Source organism: Telmatherina bonti, assembly GCF_933228915.1.
Source record: "Telmatherina bonti genome assembly, chromosome: 19".
Taxonomy (NCBI): domain Eukaryota; kingdom Metazoa; phylum Chordata; class Actinopteri; order Atheriniformes; family Telmatherinidae; genus Telmatherina; species Telmatherina bonti.
In genome coordinates, this window is record NC_136617.1 from 15693489 (window position 1) to 15711130 (window position 17642).

The window sequence follows — 17642 nt, forward strand, 5'->3', positions numbered from 1 at the left end:
GCTCACTTTATTTGTGTGATCAGGTCAGTGCATGGATGCCAAAACCAGTCCTGCTGAGGGCACAGCTGTGGTTTGGCTCTGACTGAATTTGGGTGAAGAGAACCAGACCGAGGAAGAGGAGGAGGTCGGCAGCAGATTAGAGAAGAAATGACAGGAGCAGAGGGGGTTCAGGATCCTTTAGCGTCATTTGCTCTCTGCCGTTTAAAGTCTGGATTCTTGCAGTCGTGGGAGAAAATATAAAACATTTTGGCCCTGTTATTCCAGGTGTGAGGCCCTAATGATAAAAAGAAAAGTCCCTATCTTTTTTCCTTCCAGGGTTTTATTGAACTACCTGATTCCAGTCACTCTATTGATCTGCTGGGGTGGGATTGCTAACAAGAATAATGTGGGTGCTGCTTTATATTTGGCAGGTGAAATAGCTTATAAAGTCTACTTTGCACCAAAGTGATTTGGGGGTATGTTGGCTTTAATGGCTGAGTTGGATGTGCTGGCTGCACCACGTAGTTGGTTTTGGGCTTAGGGTTGGCTCACGGCCTCAACATAGCTGGTTAGGGCAAAGAATTGTTCTCACAATAATGACTTTTCTCACCATTGCTCCATCTCTACATCCATATGTCCATCCATCCACTCATGCAGCTAGCCAGGCGAGTAGGAAGGCCTCTTTCTATCTGGGTGTTCTGCCAACAAATCCCCACTCCACTCCTTTGGCCTCCTCTCCACAACCATATATCAGACTGACGGCTGGTGGAGAACCCTGCATCCAGCCAGCTGAATAAAACAGAGATTAAGCACCCACCCGAATTCATTTAATTACTCATTCAACAGCTCACGGCATGCAACTCCAACCGCTGGTGAGAACTTTGGTATTCTTTAGTGTTTACTTTCACTCCTGCAGACTACAGGGAGGTTGAAGGAAGTGGCTGATCACAAAGAAATCTTGGACTTACCAATAAAAATAATCACATACTCAGCTGCTCCCAGCTGCATATTTGTGTCTCTGTGATTTAAGGCTTGGTTACCAGAATGTACAAAGTGAGGGGTTAAAGGAAAACTATTTGTATTTGTAAAGACAAGGCATCCCATAAATTACCATTTCCAAAAACCTAAAGTATGTGAACAAGTGTAGTGAGCATTTAGGAGTTTCTATCACTATTTACAAGAAAAAAAGGGTTAAAAACTAGTACTTTAGTGCAAGATTATCACTATAGCCTAACAAATTTTCTCAAGTCACTAAGTTCAAGCTTTCATTGATGTGCAATCTTATTCAACAAAAATATGTTCTGTATGTACTGGTGATTGTCACTTGAAGTGTAAAAATCTGACAGAGATCAACAAGGCAAGAAAATTACTACAAGATCATTTATGCAAGTTTTATGCATGTAAAGTTGTTCTCAAATTTATTTATACCTTCCCATTAAAGAAATGAAGAAATGCCTGTGAAATAAGCTAAAATTGACCGAAGTAATAATAAATAAATTATTAAAATCATTACATTATTTTCTAATTCTTATTCAACAGAAATATCTTTGTTCAAAAGCAAACAAATATGACAAAATAATATATGTTACATGAGTCAAACTGATATTTGTTGAACAAGGGGCAGCTGGAGCTCAGGAGGAAGATCCGTCTTTCAACTGGAAAGCTGGGAGATCGCTTCCATGCCAAAGTGTCCTTGGGCAAGACACTGAACACCAATTTGCCCCCCAATGTGCCTATCAGGGTACGAGTGCGTATGAGTGTGTGCGTGTCCTTTGGCGTTTCCACTGCAGTCAGGTGTTTTCTGTACCTCTCAGTCAGACTTCTGCACCTGGTAGTTTGTCCTACTGTTCATCAGAAAAGTGCTCTAATTTGTCCAGGACCGATTTGTTTGTTTTGTTTTTCTTTTATCAACTCAATTAAATAAAAAAAAAAAAACAAAACAACAACAACGAAAAACAGTGTCTTATATCACTAAGATACAATTTTACTAATTTTTTTCAATTGTTCCTTTTTTTTAGTCTCAAATTATATGAGTGACTGTTGTAAATTCAGTTTTTTCTTTAATGAAAAGGTAAGAAAATATTTAAGGACAACTGTAAATGGGTATGTACGTTTCAAATGTCTTAGGTGGGCAGTGCGGGGGTCAAAATTCACCTACGAGCATCAATGTCCATCCCAGATAATAGCAAACACGGTCACGATAGAGAAGATCATGATAATGTACCGTATAATTACAGAAAAAGACATTCAAATACGATTCTTCTTTGTTTCTTTTCTGGTTGCACAAAGCTTACAGCTCAACACTGACCCCATGGTTTACCAGTGAGACTGTTTTGTTTTTTCATGTGAGGCTATGCATCTGGAGACGGACCAAAGTATACACAGAAAGGATGCAAAGATGGGTGAAAGGCTCCAAATCCATCTTTAGCATGTAGCACAAACGAGCCTTAAATCAGCTGCAAAAAGTCACATTGCATCTTAGTGTACGGTGAATATGATGATCATACTTTAGCAGTTTTACAGTTTTTTTTGTGCTTCATCTAAATAAAATAAGAAAAAAAATACATCATCTATGTAAACACAGAGCTATGACTTCAAAGTTTTTCTATATTTTAAGAAAGCACTGAGAATCTTTAGAGGTTGTGAGGCCTTAATAAAGGTTGCTGGATCTGAATGTGACAGAATCTTGGCAATGAAATATTTAAGTTCACAAGGACAGGGTTACAACCACAGCAGAAGGCATTTACTTTTCTGGCATGTCCTAGGGATATTCTGCAGCCTCCAATCAACAGTTACGATATGGCCTGTTGTCAAGAATGCATCAGTTTGGCAACAGCCTGTTTGCTTTTGAGATAGTGGTGAACGGGTAAGCAAGAGCTGCTTCTGTGTGACACAACAAACTCAGGTCCATGGATTGGCTTTGTCTTGTCATACTGCCAGCATGAGGATTTCTATCACAGACAAACATTCATCCCAGAGTGAGCTGGCAGTCTGAGTAAGATTAGTTAAGATAGCCAACATGACTGAAACCCTTTTTTTTAAAAACTATTTTAAAAAATAAGGAGACAAATGTGTTGCTAGATGAGCTGCTGGGGTTGAGATCCATGAGAGGAGGTGATTTGTGCTGGAGGGGGACTGGGCATCTGGGGGAAAAAAAAAAACAAAAAAAACCTGAGGGGGGCCCAGGGTGCTGCAGACTGCAGAACAGTTGCATGACCTTTTCTAAAATGCTGCCACCCGCCTGCCACTGAAACAGAGTCTGGCTAATTAAAGTTTCAGTGGCATTGAATTTTCACTAGCATAGCACACCTCTGGCAACCTTGGGGGCTCTGAGGCAGGCAATACACAAAGAGGGAAAAATGGGCAATATGAGAAAAGATGGATCAGAGGAAAAAAGGCTCAACAGAAGGACAGCCACTGGAGGACAGCCACTAGAGGACAACACGGCAAATCCAAGCCATAACAGACAAAGTGGGTAGATTCCCACAACACACAGGAGAAGAGCAACATATTAGAATGCAGATCTGCACACAGAGTATTTTACATAAGCTCTGACATGCTTTGCCCTTTCGAATGGTTATACTAAAAACATTAAAGATCATATGGAATTAGATGTCAAATTGAAACTGTCCAACTGTGTACAGCCGGGTGAATGTAAGAGCTAAGTGAGAGAGATCCAATGTCAAAAAGCTGAGTGCTTTTCCAAATCTTATTTGGAAGGCCTCTCAGCCTAATGGAATCTTGATGGGTCAGTTTCAAGAATAAATGCATGACTTATGACATGGCTACTGGGAGCATTACCCAATATACTGGACAGCATGTTCCCATCTCCAAAGCATCATTGAATAATTGACCACATTTGACCAGGACATTTCTGGAAATATGGCCAAGAAAAGGTTATGCAACCAGACAGACTTGCTCATGCCCTGTATTTCACAATATGCTGGCCTTGTCTCCATTAATGATCTTGACCCCTTTTCAGCATTTTGGAAGTGAAAAGAACTAAATGAAGCTGAACAAAGCTGCTTGTGTGTGAGAGAGAGACAGAGACACAGAAAAAAAGAAGGCCCTTGTGACTGTGTTACTGCCTGATGAGGTCTTGGTCTGTGATTCCTGGGGGAGGCGGTCCAATCTAGACTTTATTAGGCCTTATTGAGCTGTGTATGGCAGGTTTGTGCACGTTTTTTTCTCTTTTAGAATATTTTGGAGAGTACTTTTGTGTATGTCTCTAAAAACACTCTGCTGGTAGCAGTTTAATGGTGCACGCAAGATATCAGTCTTTATCATGCCTGTAATGTCTCCTTAAAAAGGTTAATACAACTACTCAAATACGACAAAAATAATATTTCCTCTTTTCGGCTTGAAAAATGTGTTTATTATGAATGTATTGGCAGGAACTTAAAAAAAGATGAGCACCAAATTGCTGCTAAATTACAACTAACTACATGACAGCCAAAAGTAACCAAGAGGACTTGATTTTACAACAATATCTTAGAGATATTAATATTTAAACATTTTTAAACATTTAAACATTTTTTAAAAATAATTTTTATTTAAGTAAAACTGCTCAATTAAAATTTTTAGAGAAGTTGGAGGAATCTCTGTATACCCAGGACAAAGAAAAAGCACAACAGCTGAAATCTGTGGGTTCTCAGGTACTTGTGCATAAAACACTACCTTAAATTAAACATTTACAAAACATTTGCTTTTCTGCTATTTCAAATTAAATATAGGTGATAGGTGAACCATTGCATCTCCATTGATTATTCATACACATGTACAGTGGACTGATTTTATTTGAATTAGAGTTTACTCGATAACTAGAGTTGCAGTTATACAAATGATCTTTACATTTCCATGTTCACTAGGGTACATTAAGTGTTTAATAATGACTATATGAAAAGATTAATTTGTACATACATATTGAGATGAAGAAATTCCACTCTTTGTGCTGCCCATTACAAATGGAGGTCAAATGTAATTAGGTTAATAATAAAGCAACAACCACAAAAATGTGAAGTTTGGAATTAGTTTAGATGGTACTCACGGTTGGCAGAGCTTGATGAGGTCCTGGTCAGTGGTCCCAGGTGGCAAGCCACGAATGTACAGGTTGGTCTTACTCAGCTGCTCTGCCCCTCCCTGGTTGCAGCTGTTGGTACTGGGGCTGGGAGGAGCCATGGGATGAGGGGGTGGAGCATAGGGCTGCTGGGAAAAGAAAGTAAATAGAAGAAAGATTTTATACAAACAGCCAAAAATAGGGTTTAGCTGAAGACATGGTGCGTTAAAAAGAAGAAAGAATTTAAGTGACACCAAGAGGAGAGGTGTGAAAAAAAAAGTCCAAAGAAGAAGCTGGAAATGTGAGAAACTGAGTTGAAAAATATTCCTTTTGAAGAAACAGCAGGCACTACCAGTTCAGTGTCACTGCAGTCATGAGGCAAGGCATTTTAGGGCAGTTGTGACTCAGAGAGGAGATGAGATCAACGTTGCTGAGAGACAAAAACGCAACAGCAGATTTTAATGGGGAAAATTCTGATAATATAACCATAACTTCAAATAAGAATACACTGCAAAGGACACATTTTTCACACAGAGACAACAAGATTCAATGACAAAAAGTTAAAGAGACAAAATAAAGAGAGCTCTGAGTAAGATTACAGGAGGCACATTATGCATCTGCATCTTCACATTTACTTGTTTTCTTCTCTTTCAGTTCATTTAATTTAGTATTTTTAAGTAAACATTTTGCCAAGGAGACTGAAATTGGGCTTCATATGGCTTCCAGCAGCTTATAAACACTTTTAAATGATGGCAACCTCCCGCTCTCTACTAATATTGCCAGAACCAATTTCATTACACTGTGAAACAATTTACACCTCCGAGGGTGTGAGTTCCTGATGCAATAATCCACTCCAGCATATTTTATAAACATCTACATATGAATGTCTTCAAACTGTGACAGAAATGTGATTGTCTCCTTTGTTTTTCTCCTTCTCTTTTCCATCCCCTGCTCTCTTTATGTGCTTGTTGTGCTGTTAGCGTAGATTTATGGTATAGGAGTCAGGGCCCCCTGCTCACACACCATTTATATCTCTATTGCAGGGACACTGCACATAATGACAGAGAGGGAGAGCTGCAGCCCTGTGGGCATAAGAGGAAAGAAAGACAAAAAGAGGCGGAAACACATCGAAAGAGTGTAAGCATAAAGGTGTAAGGAGGAGAGTGCAAGAGACAATGCACAATATAAGAAAAGTAACTGAGTGATGGATGAAGCCGAAGAAAGAAAAAAACGGTTTAGGGAGCGAGAACGGCATGACAAAATACCACCACCAGCTCTAGTTAACCATGTTAACCCTTATCCTCCCCAGGGAGAACCCCAAGACCTCATACTATGCTGTAAAAACACATACACACACAGTTTAGCATGTGCACACCCACAGACACACACACCATTAGCCCTCCAATCTGCCCCGCACGTTAGCAGCGACTGTTGGAGCATGGCTGATTTGATGCGCTATTTTAAGCGTGTGTGTGCCTTGCCAGCGTGTCGCCTCCCACTTCTCAGACAAAGAGCCGGGGTCCCTGGAGCGTGAAGAGGGAGCCACGTCCATCAATGGACGGCCAATTACCACGCTGAGCTAAATGGAACTGATGGGCAGACGCTCACTGTGCCGTACTAACACACACCATGGTCCATATGTCTGTGGTTGCACAAACCCACGCACACATGCAATGCGATAACACGGAGACACCTTTTTCACATGGAAGCAAAAAAAAACTGCTAGCTACAAAGACGGGTACATACATTACTTTTACAGCTCGTGGCTTTGGGGCGTCTCTAACCTGGAACAGATTCGAGTAAAGTCTTCATACAAACATCCAAAGGAAATATGTTTCAGGTGTCTGACCAGTGGATGAGTTGATGTTTCTTCACACTTGACCTAGTTAGCGAATAAGAAGACTTGTGATTGTACTGATTTTTCAAGTGGGTCTCGGGAAACTTTTTTCAAGTTTACAATGCAAGTTGTGTCTCATATTTGATAGACTTAGTTGGAAAGGCTACAGAGATGTAAAAGGAGCCCGGCTGGAGAAGCTTGTGTTTCCATGCTGCGACAGCAGAAAAGGAAGCATCAGAATCTCTTGCTTGCTCCATTGGAGTCATTTCTTCCCTCTTAAAATCACTAGAAACTCCACAGCTGCAGTTTAAACCATGACTTAGAGGCTTTAACCTTTTGCATCCCCCTCTCACCTCTTTCTTTTATTTTGTCCGCGTCTGTTGGAGCCTAAATTAGGCTCACAAAACCAAACATGGTGCACAATGTGTGCAAATGTGCCAGCACAATCAGGGACACAACACAGAGATGCTGTTGGTGCTGAATCTTAATTGTAAGCCTTTTTCTTTCTTTGTTTCAGCGCTTCAATGATACACACAGCCTTCCTCGTCCTCATCCACCTCCTCCTCCTCATTTCTAGGCTCCAGGCTTGGCTTGCATCCTGGTCTTTGGAATTTGTGTGTCCCGCCCTATTGATTTGCTTTCATTTTTTAAGGTCAGAAGCTGAAATCTTACACAATGAGGCATAGAGGGTCAAAACGAGCCCATTACTTACAGTGCTGCGAGAAGAGGAACAGAGTGAGGTTATCCAAGGGGAAAGAAAAAAGGCTGGAAAAGTCCCCCGGGATGAAGAATGGACTGGGTGCTAAAAGTCTCAAAGGATTGGAAGACTGTAGGGTGGATGGTGGGAAGGCATGAGTGCATTTAATTGAGGTTTTGCAGACTAATGGTTGTATTATATGTTTGTTTTATGCACAGTAAAAAGCATAAAAGGAACTGATGAGTCTAATTCTCTTTATGCTTTTAAGAAAAAATGGATTCAATAGGAGGCTCTTCATATCCAATCATCACTGATCACTTCAATAACAGACATTTTGTGCTTAATCTAATGAGATTTTCTTGTATTATGCCATGGGCGGGTATATAAATGATTGTGCATGAAACACAAAAGTTAGTGAGAACACGACTTATTGCTGCTTCAGCAGATGCGACAGATTTAGCCATTTTCAATCCAATTCTCTCACGGATTACTGCTCACTTCAGTGGAGGTTAATGATCAAGGTTGTTTTTCTTTTTATTTACGAATAGCGTCATGACTGCTGTTTACTTTAATTCTATCATATCTATTCTCATAAATTATATTCAATACTGGCCTCATTTGTCAGAGTGATGGAGAGTGAATACAGCCCTTAGCAAAGCAGGCTGGAATACTAAGGTATAAAAAAAAGATAGAAAGACTTGAAGAGATAAATGGAGGAGAGTGGAAGGAGAGCTGGTTATGACACTTGAAAAAACCTCCAGGTGGTAAATGAGAAAACCTCCATTCTCCTGCCTCCCTATCCAGCTGTGACATGCAGCTACACGGGCTTACTGGGGATTTCAATTTGCTGCACTGTATTTTAGACAGGCAAAATGGTTTACACAAGCTCAATTTACCAAGGCAGCCGTGCGGGGGGGTTCACAGCCTCTATGACATGCCAGGGAATGTTTATGTGAGTGTATTAAGTGAGGATGATAAATCTAGCATACATTGCATAGGCTGAGGGCACACAGCATTGCGCTAATATATTCAGGTAACTGCACAAGGACAATACACATATTTTTAAATTTTTTTTTTGTCACAGAGTAAAATATCTCGCAAATAATATGCACATAGTGTGTGCTTTGTTCATGCACTGCAGCATAAGAAAAATAAATTAAATGTAGCCATGAATTCAAAACATTCAATATTTCATGAGCTGACCCCGTGCATATACACCACTTGACTTCTAATGGTTTATTTAAATTTAAAAGGATGGAGATTTTCTCAAATCATAATGCAAAACTTAACCGTTCTGTTAAAAATCAGTGAAAAATGAGCACAGCATTGATGCGATGAGTACAAATGTTTAAATTAATCAAACAGATGAGCTTGAAATTGTAGCTGAACCAAGACGCACAAGAAAAGCACCACACAGAAAGTCATGTTGGAGTTTAACTGTGCCATTTACGTCCGATGCATCGGAACATTGTTTTTACTATCTGAGTTCAAAACCAGTAAAATCACCAAAGTGTGCCTGCCAAATTTACATGCCAAATGCCAAAAAAACCACTGGCCCCTGACACCCCACTTGACTGTGTCAGCGATGTGGTTAGCCCCACCCCCTTTTTTTTGTATTTAACTGAAAAAGAGAAAGACGGACATTGTTGTGTTTGTGAAAGCCATCTTCGACTGAAGACCACTCCAAAATGACGCGCGTGCCAAAGTCACCAGCCTTGGCGTCACCATGGATGGCAATTTTAAATTTGATAAACAGGTCAATCTCATTTTGAAATAGAGTTTTTATCACCTTCATGTTTTATCAATAGTGAAATCTTTTTATCTTTTAGTCTTGTTGAACAAGTTGTTTAGGCATTTATTTCTTCTTGTCTAGACTATTGCAACGCTGTTTCCCTTCCCACCTTTCTGATCTTAATCCTAATGTATATTTCAAGCTTGTGACGTACTCCACGAGAAGCAAGAACTGTGCTTGCACCTGAGGCCACAAGAACAAGAAAAAAATGATTTTTTGTCCTATCAATTCATCCAACGAGAGAAGTTTCGTCTGGAATGGGGCGGTGATCACTGATGGGGGATGTCTGTGCATTTATGTGCAATGAACCCAATTATCTAATATATATCGAGAAACTTTGTGCAAAAGGCTGGATCCGTGTGATTAAAAGTCACATGAAAATGTTTGTACTTTCTCCCCACCTCAGTCAGCCGTTTCACTAAAACAATCCATTTAACTTGCTTCAGCTAAAATGTGGAAGCAGCAATTTTCCGCTTTGTCTTGTTTTGTGTTAACCACGCCTACCTTAAATGTGCGACAAATCACACAATTCTTTTTGGAGCTCCTCAATAAAAAAGATCTGTTGGCCTGATGTGTTGAGAATTCTCTGCAGCCTCGTCCGTGACAACAAAATTACTTCCTTTTCTTCTCGGGGCCTCGATAAGAAAACAAAAAAAAAAAAGTTCTTGCTTTTCTCATGGAGTTTGTAGCAGGCTTGCCACATTGCCATCAGTGTCTTAGAAGCTTACGCTGCACTCAGGTTCAGAATAAAAGGTCGGAACAGAGGTCATGTTTATGTCACTGTCAGGTGGAGAGATAAAGTCCTTTAACGCCCAGCTGATGTCGGCAACATAATGCAGTGCAATGAAAACAAAAACAATGGTCTATGAGTGAAATAATTTCTTTCTAGTGTTATAAAAACACAAAGGCATCTTGAGTCTTTTAATGTAATAAGCCATACAAATCATATCAGTACAGGCTTTTTTTTCTCAAATAAGATGGTAGATCTAGGAGGTGATCTGGTAATTACAGCATAGTCTTAATTACATTGCAAATTTAATTTAATTTATTTGACATGTGAGATTATATTTCTGTATAAAGTACTTGGAAAGTTGAATGTTTAATTTTGATGAGTTGATTACATTAAAGCAGTTGCATCCTCTGCCATTACAATAGAATACAATACAGAGGAGGAAAGCCAAAGCAGTAATTTGAGCAGGGTTAGGTTATCTCTAGCCTGTTTTTTTCCTTCTGTACACTCTGTAGGGCAGGGCTGGATGAGGTGGCTGTGCACCGTTATGGTAATTGGCCCTCATTTATAGAAGGCCAGAGCAACCGGTGAGAGCTTGCAAAACACTGGCACCAGACCAGATAAGACCAATAAACCAGCCTAAGCCTGCCCATACCTCCGTCATGGTCATGACGCTACCATTACAGAACCACCATCATCATCTAGGCAGAGGCGTATGTGTGCATGTGCTCCTGCTTTTTGCACTGTGTGTGTGTGCGCACATGTGTGTGTGTGTGTGTGTGTGTGTGTGTGTGTGTGTGTGTGTGTGTGTGCATGCACATATGTGCTTGTGTCTGTTTGACTTCAATGCCACAAACTGACAGTCCCCACAAACTGGAGGACAAAAGCCTCTCAGCTTGTTCACCATTAATTCATGCTAGCAAAGACTCTACAAAGACTCTTAGAGACGGGCAAAGTCCCAGAGGCATCCCTTCCAAACTGCCAGAGCTAACAGCCAGCTCGGCGGTCGGCTGCATTCACAGCAGCCTTTAAGCACAGGAGGAACACAAATCCCCTGTCCATCCTGGATAGCTGCTTCCAAACCTTTAGCCCTCAAACATGTGTTTTGAGAACCGCAGCTGCATCTCAATGCTGAAAGAAAAGCGAGGGACACTGGAAGACTGCCTGTCATCCTCTCATTTCACTCTCTTTCTGTCTTTGTGCCTGTCTTGGTAAATCCATAGCCAGAGGACTGAATAGCAAATCATTCCCAATTCACCTGGGAATGAAGTAGTGCTGATTCTATAGCAAAATGTATCTTAATAAGGAAAAACTGAGAGCGCTCTGCGTGCAGGGGCATACACAGGGCAGAAGAGGAAAGAGGGGATGAGAGAGAAGATGAGAAGGGAAGATATATTTTCAGGTATGAATGAGTTTAAATCAAGGTGCAAAAGACTTGTGAGGTGAGTAAAAAGAAAACGTGAAAAAGGCTCCAACACATGTAATTCAAAACTGCTGTGGATAATGATGTGTTTAATGGCTTATTTAAATATGCTGATAGGTCAATTTGCAGATTTTTTCAAAACATCATGAGTCTCTCTCTTCTTATTTCTCACCTACTCTCAAATCTCTTTTTCTCCAATTTTATTATTTCCTATTCGCTCTCCTTTTGTCTCTTTCTTCGGTTTACTTTGGGGCAGATAAGCGAGCGATGTTGTGCTGCATCAGGACCCATATATCTTGATACAGAGCCCCCGGGGTTAAAATGCTGACTATATCTTCTGCAGTGTTAAGAGGTAGAACACATACATGTTATCTGACAGAAAGAACAAAAGCTATGGAGGTAAACAAGGGGGCCTTTTTCGATCACTGTTTGAACACAAAATGGTTCAGGGTAAATATGAAGGACTGATAGAAAGTATATTCACTCATGTATTAAAAACACCAAAATAAGTCTGTTTGAAATGTTTGACATTAAAATGAAACAAGGCTGTTGTGAGATCATATATTGTAAATTTGGCATCAATGAAATGGCAGAAGGATTAAAATGAAATTACATTAGCTTTTTAGAGGAATTTTTGCTCTTATTCAGTTAAGTTGAATCACATTTGTAAGTCATAACCATTAAATTGTAGGAGACTTTTAAAAAAATGTGCTTCATACACAAAGCTCTTGAATGTCACTCAGCTTAGCAGTCTGCTCACTGTGATACATACATATTTAAATGCTATTTGACTATATTTATTTTGGGTTGTCTTATAACAACATATTTCTTGATTAAGTGTCAATGAATAAGTCTCATTGTTATTTATTAAAGACGCACTCGGTAATATTTTGACCTTAAAACTACGCGTCCCGAACTTGTTCGATGACACAATGACATCTCTCATGTGCATTTTTAGAGCCACTGCTACCCAGCAGCGGCCCGAGGCTGAGAAACTCACACTACACGACTTTTACATCCAGGACACGATGTGATCCTTCGCAGTAAAAAGGAACTGGAAATGGTAAAAGGAACTGGCTGTCTAACTTGAAACATCGCTGATTCAGCAAAGAAACGCAAGAGAATTAAAAGACAACACAAAAGTCATCATAAGTTTGCTGGCTAAGAAATGGCACCAAAGATGGTGCAATATTCAATTCAGCTTTACTTGTATGGCACCACTTCAAAACAATGTTGTCACAAGGGGCTTTACATACACATCATTTCAAGCCAATTCATCCTATAATAGAAACCAACTGATTGCATCGAGTCATGACTTCGATCCAATCCCCCATCCTGAGCATGCACAAGGCGGCAGTGGGAAGGAAAAAATTCCCTTTTAACCGGAAGAAAACCTCCGGCAGAACCCGGCTCAGGGAGGGCAGCCATCTGCCTCGACTGGTTGGGGTGGAGAGGACAATGTTATGTCCTTAGCAAAGACAAAGAGGTTACATGTGCCAGATAACTAGCGGTTAGCATGCAACGCTTCCATTGTGTTGTGTTTGAGGATACGGCGCACACATGGATGTGTCATTATCGTTTTCTTCGTCCAGAGGCCTAGCACATACATTACATTTTACTGGTCTTTATTGCATTTACCCCTGCATGGAGATTGTTTATTCTTCTGTTGTGTAAAAGCAGTTGTTTTCAATTATGCAAAAGAAAAAGTTTTGCGTGGGAACGCTGTGGTATAAACAGGGCCATAGTCCAGCCTACAAAAGAACACATCCCATGCTGCCTGAGAAAGTCCACATATTTATTTTACAAGCATGTCACTACTGTATGTTACTGTATGTGACATGTTTGCATATTAAGTGACTAGCTAACCTCTTTGTCATCTTATTTGACCAATAACTGGACCAATTTCAGGACAGATCCTAAACCCACACTACTCCAGGTGGATTTCCTCACCAGGTGCCCCTAGTGGAGGCTAATATGGCATCTGTCTTGCATCCTGTCTCTTCTCTGATCTCTCATCAACCAGAAAAACTCAGATGTTGGCTCATTGTATCTTCTGCTTTGTCACCTTCTCTCCTTTTCCCTATTTCCTTCAGAAAATGATGTCATAATGCAGGATGTTCATGCATTATGACAAACAGTTAAATAATTTTCTTTCTATAATTTCTGTTGAATTTGTAAATCCATTTTTTTACCTCCTTTTCATCTTGTTTAGTCTTTAGAAAGCCAGTAGGACCTGGCACAAACATTTTATGTTTTCCACTATAAAATACACAATGTGCATCACTTCTACACAGCAAGTTGTTCACTTAGCCCACACAAAAATGTACAAATGCACTTTGTAAGCCTCTATGTTTATACCACTCCTCCAACAACCTTAATCTTGGATCTCCACGGACATTAAGAGTCAGTCGGTGTTTAGGTGACATAACCAGAGCTAAAGTGTGTTTGTGCAGCGTGATTATGACGCTTTGGCTGCAAGTACACTGACTGCCGCAGAGGGATCCGTAAAAGAAAGCAGAGAGCCAGCCGTGGGCAGAGCCAAAGTGAAACTCCTTGGACATAAATATTTGGGCTGATTTGTCATCATTATAGCCAGCTGGGTCCGTTTGCACGCTCGCCAGTGTGGGAGTGGAGACTGCAGGATGGCTGCAGTAACAGAGTGGGAAGACAGAGATGCTCATTTAAAGACAGGGCAGCCAAGAAAGGACAGATTTAGAAAGTAAGTGCTTGAAACTGCTCACTTACTAAACTTACCAGCTGGAATAATGAGATGATTATCTAAACACAATAGGAACTGGTCACCAGGTCAGGTATATGGCTTTTTTATAGAAAGCCAAAGGTTATGCCTCATGATGCTTATATGACCAACAAAGATAATAAGTTCAGGACATTTCTTCTGTTAGAACATTATTCCATTAACCTGGAAAGCTCCTCCTCACCATTGTTCTGAAACATTTCAATCTGAAGCAGCAGCCACTGAGCCCCGTCCCCTTCCACCCCACTCTCCGTCTCTAATTGGGCACATTCTTTAGGAGTCAGTTATGTTTTTCACAGGAAGTAGAAGCACAAACACAGGACTGTGGAAGCTGGGAAGAGGGAGTAAAGAGCCATGTTGCTGTCTCTCACTGAGACAAATGTCTCGCAGTCATGCACATGGGTTGGCATCGTGCCCTGAAATGTCTTTATAGGCTGCATTAAGGACCCAGAAGGAGAAAGGGAGCGCCTGCATGGCAAACACTTAACTGCAAGTTGTTTTTTTCTTTATCCTTTCATTTTAAAAGTACCTTTTCTCTCGGATGTATCAGCTTTCCATGTTACAGCAGTTCTAGGTGCACTTGCCTTTGTCTGACAGTCCGGGACCAATTTGTTGACACGTTGCTATTTGTGAATGAATGACTATAGATGGCTGAATGCCAGAAGGGGGAGAGGGACAGCAACGGGATAGATTGATAGCAAGGAAAGCCGACCATTTGTTATGCTGTTCTCCAGACAAACAAATTTAGGTCCCCCTTTTCCAGAAGGTCAACTGTGCTCAAATTCATAAATAAGCCTGTAATTGACAAAGAAGCTGCAGAGGCTCAAAGGTTCCCGAACAGCTTAGTGTATGAGTTACTGCCTGACACTGACCTCAGAACTGTATGTGTGTTTGACTGTGAGCCAACAACCATATGTTACAGGAACTATGTAATGTTTGCATAACTGACTGATGTTAACTGCTCTGACAAACAACCTTTTTTATTCCCCTTTTTTTTTCTTTAACAGGGAGTTTTGAAAGCAGGTATTTGAGCACTCAAAAGCACAAATGACTGGTATAAACCAATCCACACTAGTTACAAATTCCTATATCACATTAATAAGGAAATGTGATAATACAATGTCCAACTTTAGGAACGTTTCCCCTCACATACTGATGCTGTATTTCTTACATATGTTTGACATTGAGCTTATGTAAATGGACGGATCGGCTTATGCCGTTCACACCAAGCTTTCGTTGTTTCATTAAGTAAATTTGAGGCATAAGGAGCTTCATGAAAAATAAGTGTTGCTGATACATGCAAAAAAAAAAAAAAAAAAAAAAAAAAAAAAATCAACCTTTTTTTTTTTTTTTATCATGATGTGGATTTCCTCTTCATCTGCTAACAGTGGAGTTAACAGCAGGTCAATAATGTGTGCTATTATAATTATCCTGCACTCTGTCTACTAACATGTTACATGATAGGTAGCTCATACCATGTGCACTGGACTAAACCCTTTCTCTTTTGAATATGCAGTTTCTTTTGAGTACAGAGCACTTGCTCTGGGTCTGGAATGTCACTTTTGGCCCCTAAGGTACATACTCAAATGAAGCGTCTCTGACAATTGCCAGACTAAATACTGGCACTAAACACCAGCCGCTCTTGCGGCAGGAAGGCTTGGGACAGCCATAACAAATCAGCTGGGGAGTGGAGAATGGTTGGTTTGTGGTAGTTTATAGGGTTATTTTATGGCATGCATCTGAAAAACATATCCAGGGATTTTGCACTGGGACCCTAACCAACTACACTGCGTTCTTCTTTTATTCCTGCCAGAAAAATCAGGTGTATAAGCAGAAGCACAAGGAGAATATCTAACCTAATGCATAAATGGAGAGACCAGATATGTATCATCCATTTGGAACCCACTGTTGCTTAGATTATTGTCCAAATATTTCAACTGTGTGGACATGAGTCAAATGAGGCACAAAGTAACTAGTTTCCGAATATTTGTCAATATGACAACTGAAAAATACTTTATTGTGCGAAGACCGAAATTGCTTTGAAAGGGTGCCACTCTAATTGCCAGGCAAGCTGTAAATGAGATTTTGATGGATGTGAACTTCAAGATGAGTTTCTGAAAAGGTCATGCAGCAGCAGGCAATCAAACTAACAAGAATGCTTTTGTTTTCTTTAAACTGAGGGAAAAGGAGCTTTCTAAAAAAAAAAAAAAAAAAAAAATGCATTAACATTTATGCAAAAATGAATATTGTATTCAAGTATTTGCTGGAAAGTATGACACTTTACAAGAAAAAAACAAAACAAAAAACATACATTGATCAGTCACATTAAGACCACTGCCAGGTTAAATGGCTAACATTAATTACACAGTTGGGTAAAATTGGGACCTGGCACGCATATGGATGTTTCTTTGGCTTGTGCCACCCACCTAAACATTGTTATAGAACAAGCACAGCTGCCATGGCAACAGCAGCCTGGCCATTAGTTTAGCGCACCCTGCCACACTGTTCAGTACTGGCTTGAGGAACATGACAAAGAATCCTGGCTTGGACCCAGGTTTATCAAAACTCTCCAAATCCTAATCCGATTGAGTGTTTGTGGGATGTGCTGAAACAAGCCAAATTCCCAAAGATCCCACTTTGGAACTCACAGAACTGAAAAAAACTCTTGCCAACATTCTGGCGCCAAATTCCAGAAGAAACCGCCAAACTTTATGTCCATACAGGACTTTTTAATTGTATGTGTGTAAAACCCAAATACAAAAATTAGGGGTGTATGAGGTGTAAAACAGGAAATACTGTTAGCAGAGCACATGCTCCGATAGTGACTGGTCCCACCAAAACCTACAGAAGCAGTTTGGACATGGAGGCTTTCAGTCTTTGTGTACCACCGCTCGGTAATGACTTTTGGTCTTACATCCTAAGGAGTGCCTGATAAGGCAACTGTTTTTCAGGTTTCTGTGACCACACATCACCTATACATCCAGAAATTAGGTGCAACTCAAGACCACCTGTTATAAACGCCATTTCTTCTGCCTGCATGCTGGGAAACTGTATGTCACTGAGAGAGTACTTCATGTACCAAATCATTCTGTGAAGTTTACGTACCAAACCCTGTATTACGTATAAATAGCAAAGTAGTTTGTTATATGACAAACTGAAATGTCTTTACTGCTAAACTCTGAACGATAACCACCCCCCCTTTTTGAACCCTCAATAACCGAATCCATCCGCCCATAGTCTTCCATCCATTCTCTCTTCACCTTCTCCAATCCGTTTAGTCAGTTCTCATCTATCTCTAAATCCATCCCAATCCTCATCTGGCTGCTCGTCCTCAATTTCTCCTTTGTGCTTTCTCCTCTGAATCTCTCTCCAC

General features: G+C 40.3%; 1 protein-coding gene across 4 annotated transcripts in view; it reads right to left on the reverse strand.

Moving 5' to 3' along the window:
* The window catches only part of LOC306770124 (RNA-binding motif, single-stranded-interacting protein 3), a gene marked incomplete at its 3' end in the record, with an annotated part of 215398 nt that overhangs the window by 173455 nt on the left and 24301 nt on the right, over positions 1–17642 (reverse strand). For 3 of the 4 annotated variants that reach the window (XM_079258936.1, XM_079258937.1, XM_079258934.1), the window contains exon 2: positions 5027–5184. In XM_079258936.1, coding sequence (XP_079115062.1) covers positions 5027–5184 — 158 coding nt within the window. The remainder of the gene's footprint in view (positions 1–5026; positions 5185–17642) is intronic. The other variant, XM_079258935.1, reaches the window with a different exon arrangement.